This window comes from Nymphaea colorata, chromosome 7 (genome assembly GCF_008831285.2).
Source record: "Nymphaea colorata isolate Beijing-Zhang1983 chromosome 7, ASM883128v2, whole genome shotgun sequence".
NCBI classification, from domain to species: Eukaryota; Viridiplantae; Streptophyta; class Magnoliopsida; order Nymphaeales; family Nymphaeaceae; genus Nymphaea; species Nymphaea colorata.
Genome location: NC_045144.1, coordinates 13,288,141 through 13,299,390, shown reverse-complemented (window position 1 = coordinate 13,299,390; position 11,250 = coordinate 13,288,141). Strand labels below are relative to the sequence as shown.

The 11,250-nt window shown below is 34.2% G+C and overlaps 1 protein-coding gene across 1 annotated transcript; it reads left to right on the top strand.

Annotated features, from left to right (window-relative positions):
• Window positions 1-2,086: 2,086 nt before the first annotated feature.
• On the top strand, window positions 2,087-8,125 carry LOC126410201 (uncharacterized). The gene is made up of 4 exons (XM_050078619.1): window positions 2,087-2,100; window positions 3,001-3,238; window positions 3,515-3,549; window positions 8,014-8,125. Exons 1-4 carry the CDS (start codon window positions 2,087-2,089, stop codon window positions 8,069-8,071), a joined length of 345 nt encoding a protein of 114 aa, XP_049934576.1. The 3' UTR covers window positions 8,072-8,125.
• The last annotated feature ends 3,125 nt before the right edge of the window (window positions 8,126-11,250 follow it).

Below are 11,250 nucleotides of genomic sequence, written 5' to 3'. Positions count from 1 at the left end.
TAGGTTAAAATCAGGTAGCCGCTGTCACGTTTCAGTGAATGAACCGCATGCCTCTCCTGAGTAAATAGAGGTATTGGAGTTTGTCAAGGTATACCAAAATAATGTTGAGATGTGTATATGAGTGTTTTTATTTGGATGCTTTTACCTTTATCCAAACACTGTAGTGGTAAATAGATCATTTTTTTTATTTGTTTGCTTTGTATGCTTTACTTGCTGGACAAGGCTTTCCAGCAGCTAACTTGAAGATTAAGTTTCCTTATTTTCTAATATTTGATTGATTGTTATGGTTGACAATTTCAAGTATCTTCCACTGTTCGAGCTTATTATGGTTGTATGATATATATCAAGCTTACTTGATAGATGTAATGTATCTAGAATCTCATTCATTTATTGCTGCCGGACAAGATCATATATTTCCTTTCTTTTGAGATGACTGACGTTTTTCTTTGCATCATGATACATCTTTCCGGTTGGGTTAATGCAGATATTGATCTTGTCTCAATTGGCTTTTGCAGTATATGTGTCATATTTTCTCTCTCTCCCTTTGTGACTTTTCCCTATGAATCTATGACAACACTAAGACTTCAAAATCAATATGCAGATACTTGTTAAAATCATTTTTTCTATTGAAAACCTAAAGTGACCTCAAAATTAAGGGAGCTTGGATAATAAGAAAGATCACTGTTAATCACTAATCATCATAGGTCAGGCAATGATGTCCCTAATTCTATATTTTGCATGATTTTCACTGATTTATCTTATTAGAGGGGGTTCCCTAATAGTGCTTAAGTTCTAAACTAGCCCTAAAGGGGTAAGGTTTAGGTTCAATTTAAACTTATTATGGTCCTTGATGTTTGAAATCCTAGAGTGGATGTTTAAGATTATTGTTTATATCATTTAACTTGCCACTATTTCTAAAGTTGAGATTAACATGCATTTTGTGAGTATTTCTTAGGATTTGGTTTCTAATTGATGAGTTTAGCTAGAGAAAAGGGGTTTATTGTTCTTATTTTAATACTAAGTTGATTGATTCCTAACTTGACCAATTAATGTACTTGGTTTAGGACTTGAGTGAGTTAGGTCGATATCTTAGAGAGGTTAATGTGATGTGTTCAAAGCTTAGTTTGGATGCTAATTAAGGGTTTGACCTGAATGTCTTAGCCAAATCAAGCTTGTAATTCCATAAGTTATAACTTCAAGCAAGTAAATCTAGAAACGACTAAGGATAGATTTATTCTGCCTAGGTTGTGACCAAACTGATTAGGTTGAGAACTCTTAGGGTTGTAATCCCAAAAGAGTTGGACCTAATTATGCTAAATATAGAATTAGGGAGTAATCTAAATTAGACTTGCAACATAAGGGTTATAATACTCAAGGATTGTTCCTAAATGAACCAGACCAAACTTGGTTTGGATGCTTGCACCCCGCTTGTTGAACCTAGTTTGGTTTAGGCCTTGACTCAAGCTTCACTCATGTGATCACCCTTGAAGAAGCTGAGCTGGGCTCTACCAAACCAACCTGGTTTAAACTAAAACCTTAACCTGGCTTTGGACTTTAAAAAATTGCTGATTTTTAATAAGCTTCCATTAAAATTTGATCTAGCCTTAGATGTTGACTTAGGTTTTGGGTTTTATATTTTGGATAATAGTGCTGGTTCTTTGTTAATGTCTTAGGTCCTAGGGTGTTGATCTTTTTAATATTATGGTCTGGTCTGGTGATTTTATTAAGCTATCTACGATTGTTGGTATTTTTATAAAAGTTTTGAGTTAGACCTTCGGTATATTTTAATTACCGAAAGTTTGTTTAATTTTTAAGTCTAGGGATTGGGAATTTGATATTGGTTTCTCCTAGTTTTCAAGGACCTTGACGGACTTAAGAGTTTTGGTCAAGGTTGAAGATTTGATTCGATTTAAGATTTGGGTTTCTTAAGATTTAGATGTTCCAATCCTTTTGATCCTTGAGGTTGTTTTTAGAAAAACTTGTGTTGAAATATCTGTCGCTTTGGAAAATTACTTGCTTTGAAAACAAAGATGCAATTTACAAATGTTGGATTTTGGTTCCGCCTGGGATAGGCAGGATCCAAACCATGCGCCATGTGCGGTAATGCACCTCACCCGCAAGATTGGCGGTTTTCGTTTTCATTATGACTGAAAAGTGAAAACGTAAATCTTAAAAAGAAAACAGAAGAACGTGTCGGCAGAATGACAATGGATACATATGGAAATATATCCATGATAAGAACGAAAGGGTGGAGTTGTTGATGGCTGGCTGATTGTGGATTTTGGCGTTCCCCAGACCGTGAGTACGTCATCCCCGTCAAGGCTACGAAATTGATCTTCATCCGCTGAGTTTCTGCGGTAACCAAACTAACCTGTGGTTTAATAGAGACAGTATCTTACTGTTATCCTTGATTGGTATCAGAGCAGAAGGCTACATATCAACTCATTGTCTCGTGGAAAAATTTTACTTTATAATTGACAAACTGTCATCATATTGCCAGTATGTTGTGTTTTTTTGGTGCCTGCGACAGATGCAACGGTAGCACGCTGCCACTAGAGTAACAAGGACGAAAGCACCGGCAATCGATGTCATGAGGCGGCGCCGTCGCCATTGGGTAGTAGACGGAGGGAGAGGTACCTGGCTGTGCCCCCCTCAGGCAACCTCTGCCTCTTGAGGCAAAGAAGAGAGGGAGGGACCGTCAAGTCCCTCGGTGGTTTTTTTTTTTTTTTTTTTAGGGAGCAGACTAGGAGGGACAAGGAAGGGCCGTTGGGCCTTTCCCCTTCTCAGCAAGCGGTGCAGAGGCCTGGTCACTCTCTGGGGGAAGGATCGATAATAAGAAAAAGAGGTTTTCCGTCTTCCGGACATACCTTGCGCAGAGTCAAAGGGGCTGCAGGGGCCGTGGCCCCACCTCGGGGAAATAAAAAAATTAAATTCAAATAACTGAAAATTTTTATTTTATCCCTATAGCTTTGCGAACCGGACTTAATTTGGCCCCTGTAGATATGAACAGATTCAACCAACAAAACGCAGCCCGCAACCCCCTTTTGTCTCTGTTCCCATTGTGTCTGCGACCCCTGATGTCTCTTGTCTGACTCTGCCTGGTGTTTGGACTGCTGCTGGAGCGCTATCGGCTGCTGCCGCCCTAGACACCGTTGGTCCGTCACCGCCGCTGCACCGCCTGGCTTCAGTGTTTGCTGTTTATCGCCTGGCTTCAGTGTTCACTGTTTATCGGTTGAGGGTGATCATCGTATCATTGCTAACCATCTCTGTTCTGACTCTTATATTGTTCTTGTCTGATTTCTCATAGAATCAACTATTTCTCGAATTTGTCACGTAAATTTGCAAACTCCTTTGTTTGCTTACTTATTTTGCATGATTTTGAATGGTCTTTTGAGCCTTCGAGGTGCCAATTTCTGTTTTCTGAAAATAAGGAGAGAAAGCATCCAGATTTCTTACCTATAGCACATTCGTATCTTCTATGTTCTAACTGTGTTTTCTTTTCATCCATATGAAGTCCAAAAGGAATCGGCTGAAGAGTTCAGCAATATCGTAAGTGTCAAATGGATTCAATTTCTTCATTCTTTGATTGTTGTTTGCTTTTGAAATGGAATCGATGTTAGTCTCTATGCTATTTATGTGCCTTTTATGTTCTTTGATTGGTATAGAGACTCATGACTGATTCACATAGGATGAATGCGATCCAACAGGTGAAAAATTTAAACCATCTTTGTTGGACCTGTTTCTTTGACAGAACTTGTTGCTGCCTTCATTCCTTTTCATTTATCTAACAATTTTTCACCATGTTTTTTTTTGTTAGGAAGGGGTCAATGATGTCAAGGAGCCTTAGTGACTCATTTAAGGCAGCACAGACCACTACCTTTTACTGTTTAGGCCATTTAGGGAGCACAGAGCACTACTGCCTAAGATGCTGCCAAGCCTGATTTCGCTCACAAATTTCTATTTTTTGTTTTGAATTAAGCATATAATCGGCTGAAATGATTTGAGTTCAATATGTTTAAATCTTATTTTCTATTTTAAATTTCAGTTTTTTCGTGTTAGCCTATTGAGAAGATGATGAAAAATATTCAAGATTATTTGAAAAAAAAAAAGTTATTGATCAAGAGGGAGAAAACCAAAATGTTGGTTGTTCTTGTTTGAAAGCTCTTTATGTTGGTCTTTTGACTCAGATCCTCCACCTTTTAAGTATTCAAAAATTCAAACTACAGCAAACATCTTGCGTGATTCACGGTTGCAACGTCTTATATGAGAGATATCAATAAATGAGAGAGATGAAGTTAGGTGAGCATATTTTAATCATGGGTCATATAAGCACAAGCTTTATAGATAACCAGTTAGGTCCTTCAAATCATCATTTTAAATTTCAAGTTTCATGGATTCAAAGATTTCCATGGTTAGAATATTCTCCCAAGATAAATAGTTCATATTGTTTGTCATGTTATCTTTTCAGTACTGTAGCTTCAAATGAAAGTCTATTTGGTAGGTGGTAGTGAGAAAATATGTGCATTTCATAGTCATGAAGAGTGAAGACAAAATTCACCCCATAATGTGAATGTATGAGCATTTAATGACTGAATTCATCAAAGAAAACACATAGATAAAATGATTGAAAAACAAAGTTCAGATTTTATTCACAACAACTGCTTGAGATTGAAGACATCTATCGACGCAGTTCGTTAGTTAGCATTTCAAGCATGTGTTTTTAAAGGTCATAATGAAAGTTCAAGTTTATTGAATCAATGTAACTTTATTGAGTTTATTAAAACTTTAGCTAGTTATAATGACAAAGTTGCATAACTTGTTTTAGATAACGCTCCAACGAATGCTAAATATACATCAGCGATAGTTCAGAATGAAATTTTACATATTTTTGCAAGTAAAGTGTGAACTAAAATTATAGAAGAAATTGATGATGCTAAATATTGTTTTATTATTTATGAAGCTTGAGATGAGTCCAAGAGAGAGTAAATAGTTGTTGTTCTTAGATTTGTTAATAAACAAGGTCAAGTTCAAGAGCGATTTTTAGATATTGTGCATGTAAATGATACTACAACAATTAATTTAAAGAATGTAATTTTTACTTTGTTGTGTCAATATAATCTTAGTATTTTAGATATACAAGGACAAAGATATGATGGTGCTAGCAATATGCGAGGTGAATGAAATGGATTGTAAACATTAATTTTGAATGAATGTCTTTATACATATATGTTTATTGTTTTGGTCATAGATTATAACTTGCATTTGTTCCAGCTCCAAAAGAAGTTGTTGGGTTCATAACTTTTTTAAACAATTAACATACATAATTAATATTGTTAGTGCAAGCAGTAAATGTAATGATAAATTGCACGAAGCTCAACATATGAAATTGCATGTAGAATTAATATACATGAACTTGAAACAGAAAGATGACTTAATCAAATTGGATCACTACAGCGGCCTGGTGATACTAGATGGAGATCACATTTCTTGTCTCCTTATAGATATTGATAAAAATGTTTGATGCACCATGTTATATATTAGAAAATTTAATAGACAATAGACCAACATATTAAATACATGGTGAAAGTATTAAGTTTACAACATAATCACATCATTTGACTTTGTATTTATTTTGCACTTGATACAAGAAATTTTAGGACAGAGAGATACTCTTTGTTAGGCATTGCAAAGGCAAAGACATGACATTTTGAATGCAATGACTATGGTTTATAATTCAAAAGAGTTCCTACAATAACTTAGAATGACTGGTTGAGATTCATTTGTAGATGTTGTGGGAGCATTTTGTATGACACATGATATCACTATTCCATATATGAATGCTCAATATTTTGTCAGAGGATCACGTTCTCATCGTAACATAATTTTAGTATAGAGAGACATCATTATCATGTCGATATTTTTATTGCTACCATTGTTTCTTAGATGGTAGAATTGAATAGTAAATTTAATGAGAATTTTATGAAAATACTTCGTTTGATGTCGACATTCAACCTTAGAAATCAATATGAGTTGTTTAATACATGAGATGCATATACTCTTGCACAGAAGTTTTATCTTGAAGATTTTATGAACTCAGATTTTATAAGTTTAAATTATCAGTTGAGACATTATAATAATGATTTTTGTTATCATCCAAGTTTTCAAAATTTAAGTACAATATCAGATGTATGTCAAACATTGATATATAGTAGAAAAAGTGAATGATGTCATTATGTATAAAAGTTGCTTAGTCTCATTCTAACACTTTTTATCTCCAATACAATCATAGAAAAGACATTATCTGCTATGAAATTTATTAAAACAAGGTTGAGTAACAAAATGAATGATGAATTTTTTGCAGATTATCTGTTTTTGTATATTGAGAAAAAAATTGCTTAACTGTTTGATCCAAATGATATTATTGATGCCTTTTACAAGATAAAAAGTCGTAGAACACAACTACAATAAGTAACGTATTTTGTTGTATCCTTTTTATGTTAATGTTTATTTGAGTCATTATTTAGTTTTAATAATAAATGATGTAGTTTTTATTTACATTTTATTATACAGGTGAATGAATGATTATATGTAACTATTTTCAATAAAAACATAGGCAAAAACTGATTGTGCTATACATAGAAAGAATACAAAACGATTTGTTTTAGGTAAGTAACATTTATCTTTTTGGTTTTGGAGTTTATAGATGTATTTGTTTGTTAAATTTTGGGTTGTGATATTTGTATGTCCATCTTATGCTCACACCTACGTCACTATAATAAAAATAGAGTACTTTATCTGTTTAGGACAGACCACATTTTGTGCTAATGATACAAGCAACTACTAAAATGTGTCATAGGACAGGTCGCGCTTCAAGTTCATGACATGTGCAATTGTATATGACATATGTTCACTTCTGCTACACTGTAGTTTGCAAATACTATATAATGTGTGAGTCTATATATACATACATATATTGTATATAATATATATATATATTATATTAATATATTATATATGTAATATATTACTGATCGTTGGACCGTTTTGCCTCTCTCAAAAAAAAAAAAAATCCTGTCTCTGCCCTGGCCTTACTCTATTCATCAAAAGAAAATCAAACTTTACCACTATGCCCACTTGCACCACTCGCCTGAGGGAGCAAAGAATGGCATGTTACACTGCTCGCCTAATGCTATGCTTGCTTTCTCTGCTTAGATCATCATAATGCTATGCTTGCTTTCTCTACTTCGATCATCATAGCAAGGCAGGTCGTAGGTCCCAGTCTGCAACATGTTGGGTGAAGGGTGAATCGAACATATTAATAAGTTTATTTTATTCTCATATAATATGATGACCTTCTATCCTTGCATTGCCATGTGTTTGTTTAAAATTTCTTTTGTGAGATGACATTTAAATAAAAGAAAAGGGAATGAGCCCTTTTGTGAGTAACCGCAGCATGAGACTGCCTTGTACCACGTTCTCCATCATTATACACATAAAATAAAAGAAACGAAAAAAAAACCACTTTCCTGAGCAGCTGCATGCATGGGCCTGCCTTGTACCCCGTGCTCTTTTATTTCATTTAGTCCATACATTCATATATGATGATTAATGTTGATCATTTTTTTAATCAGATTGATTTAGTGCATTGTATATTTATATTCATGGGTAATATTAACTGTGGGTTTACGGGTTAATAATCTTATTTGAGCAATAGGTGTATGGTTGTGTGAGAGTGATTTTTTTTTATCCTTACTATTTGGAAACTTGAGTTCTCATTTACTGCAACACTTGGAGGATCTATTCATTTATTTCGGTCTGAACATCTAGATTTGACCAATACATGTATTATATGTCTATCTTGTTGTGATGATCTTATCACATATTTATTTCATATTCTAGATCTGCTAATACATGATTGCATGATGGGATGTGTGTTAATTTTGTTAACATTTAATTAATTTAAATTTTAGAGACCTTGTCAATCCTAAGGAATGACTTTCTTGTTGTCGGTAGCGGTGACGATCTGACTCCTTTGGAAGCTATGCAGTCGGTGGATAGCATGGTGGAGTGACCTGAAGAACAGAGTTGCAAATGTGACCCAGGGATAGATGTACCCGACATTTACAATTGTAGGCACCCCAAATTATTTATTGTTAAAATAACCATTTTACCGCTCTTGATGGAGGAATTTTTGTTGATTTTCTAAAAATATTTTAATTGCATAGGCCAAGGATCATACAAACACAAAGTTCATCACCCAAATGTTAAGCAGTTGCAACCAGATCACCCAGCCGGCCAATGGTCGAGAAATGACCATTTTACCCATAATTGCCCTCATTTTAACCAAATTTGATCAAATTTCCATGAAAAGCACTAGAATCTCCAAGAATTATCTTTTACCATTTCAATTATGAAAATTTTCACTTTTGCAAACCACGAAGATCTTCCCCAACCCAGTTTTCAATTCATACTTAGTTGAAATTCGCTCAAAATGGCGGATTTCTATTGTTTTGTAGCAATTTCTTCACACTAGATCATTTGTTGATCTCAAAAACTTTACATTCAAACCCTTTTTCAATGTCAAAAAACTATTTTCAGTGAAACCCGCAATTCTATTGCCAAATTTATATTGTAAACTTCTCATTTCCATATATTTCAACTGAAATGAGCTTAGCAGATGAGTGATTTACATAATTCTCACTACTGACACATTGTCTGTACCCATGAAGCTCATGTTAAAGTTTTCTTAGGGTCAGGAGAGTATTTTCAATGCTTTTTTCCATTAATTCTTTTTAATTTGAGCTCTAAAGAGTTGTCCTAACACCAAAGTTAATCTCTCTCCAACATTTTGAGTGTCTCAGCTGAAATTCTCTCAATTTGAGGTTAGTTAACTTATGCTGAGCAAATGACATATTCATCCATGTCAGAATCTATCTTTAGCTCAATTCAGGTTCATTCATCAACAATCTAGTTTATTATTCACTTCCACTCATTTCTCCAACATATCTAGAGATCTTAGTGACAGCTCAAACTTCTGAGCTGAAATTCTCACAATCCACAATTCGAATTGCTGATTTCTTCGCATCAATGTGATCAGAAACATCTCAATAAAGTATTATCAGCTTTGGCTCGAATAGAGCAGTGTTGGATTATACAATTCATCACTGCCATCAAGCACACAATCTTGTCCAAACTCAAACGTCATCATTTGTGGCTTCAGAACTAATTATGATTAATCCAGGATTCTGACTTTCATTATGAGCACTCCAGCAGATTCAACATCATTTAAAGAGAGTATTAGTGTGTCTATATCCCACAAACAAGGCTAAAATCACTTTTTTCCATCTTACCCTCCATATTTTAGATTTATAGCTTGGTAAATTTTGAAAATTTCAAATGAAAATCAAGTCATTATTCCATAAAATTTTACGTGAACACATATTTTCACATTGTCTATGATCCTACATAGTTTAATGCCCAACCTAACTTGCAAAGTCTGGTTTCTGCGCCAGGGGCAAAATCATCATTTGGCAAAATGTGCATTATTTTCACGTTTTTGTAAGTTAGGAACCACATAAACCTAACTTAAATAATTCATGCTTCAAGACTGAGCTCAATAAGGTTTATGCAAAACCTAAACCCACCTTGAGCCCAACCTAGAGTAAATCAACATAGTTTGACCAAAAACTAAACCCAGTTGACCTAAGCTTGTTGGACTGGGTACCTAAACAGGCCTAGGTCAACCTCCTAACATTGAACTTGAACCCATTTGAGCCCAAGCTGAGCCCAGGTCCTCCACATGAATCTGAGATCCTGAATTTAAACTCCAAATCTGCAATCTAGATCTATAATATGAATGGTTTCACATCTAAATCTCATATTAGATCCTGAATTTAAACTCCAAATCTGCAATCTAGATCTATAATATGCATGGTTTCAGATCTAAATCTCATATCTGATATCCAAAATCAATTTTTTTGATCCAAAGCTAGATCTAAACCTCTAATCTAAATCCAAAATCCAAACCAATTCTTAGAATTTAGATCAAAATCCAGATCAAACATCAGATCTTCAATCTAGAGCTCTGAAGTGATCCACTTGATCCAGATCGATCATGGCCATCAATGTTAGGGATGGCTAGGGTTATTCATCATCTTTAAAGAACCCTAAGAGCGCCACCCCCACTCCTATTTTCTTGCTAATTATTTCAAAAATCAATATTATCTCATAAAATGTGGGCCTTTGATTAGATTCTAAATGGATCTCAACAATCCTTGTTTCCATTTTCTAAAATTTTAATTGGTTAGAATTGGATGAAAATAAGCCAAGATCATTATAAATAGGGGTGAGAGTTGTCCAAACCTTCATTCCCCTCTTTTTGCATATTTTCCAAGGTGAGTTCTCCCTTTTCTCTCTCATTATATTTAGTTTCTTTTCCTTCTTTTGCTAATATAAGATTCCTCTCTTTTGGCATATTTTCTTAAGTTTTATAAGAGCTTTCCAAAGGTTTGGACATGTACCAGCAATAGAAAAGGAAGAAGAAGAAGAAGAAGAAGAAGGCACGATTTCTCTCTCCTTCCTTCTTTTTTCTCTCTTGTTCTCTTTCTCTCTCTCTCCCTCTCTCTCTTCATTCTATTTTCGTCTATGGATCTCACGTGGACATCATCCCTCTCTTCCACATCCCTTTGTTCTTCATTAGATTTTTTCTTTATACATAAATCACAATGCACGTACACATGCAGGTAGTTCTTGATTTCCATGCATATGTACTTGTTTTGCTTGATTGAATTTGTGTTTAATAAGATTTATGTGTTTAGATGTTATTTTATTTCTTTTCTATTACTTCTAATATGATTAGTTTATTGATTCATATGGATAATTTCGTCACATTTAGGGATTTTCAATAAAATAATAAATTAAGAGATGTTAAATTTTGAGTTAGGTGAAAATCAAACTTGTTGTCATGAGCCTAATTTTTGCCTATCTTCAACCAACTATATCTCAAAAACCAAAAATCATTTTTGCAATCCATAAAAATATCTGGTTTATGTATGAGTCCAGTGAGTGCTTACCATCTTTTATACATTTTTATTAAGATTTGTCTTCTCAAACATGTCGATTTTGCAAACTAGTTTTTCTGTCTCAAATTTCTGACAAACTAAGTCTGGAACTTTTCTTAGATTAATCAACTTAGTTCTCTCAATCCAGAGATCCAATTAAATTCTATAAGAGCCAAGAGTTCAGAGTATT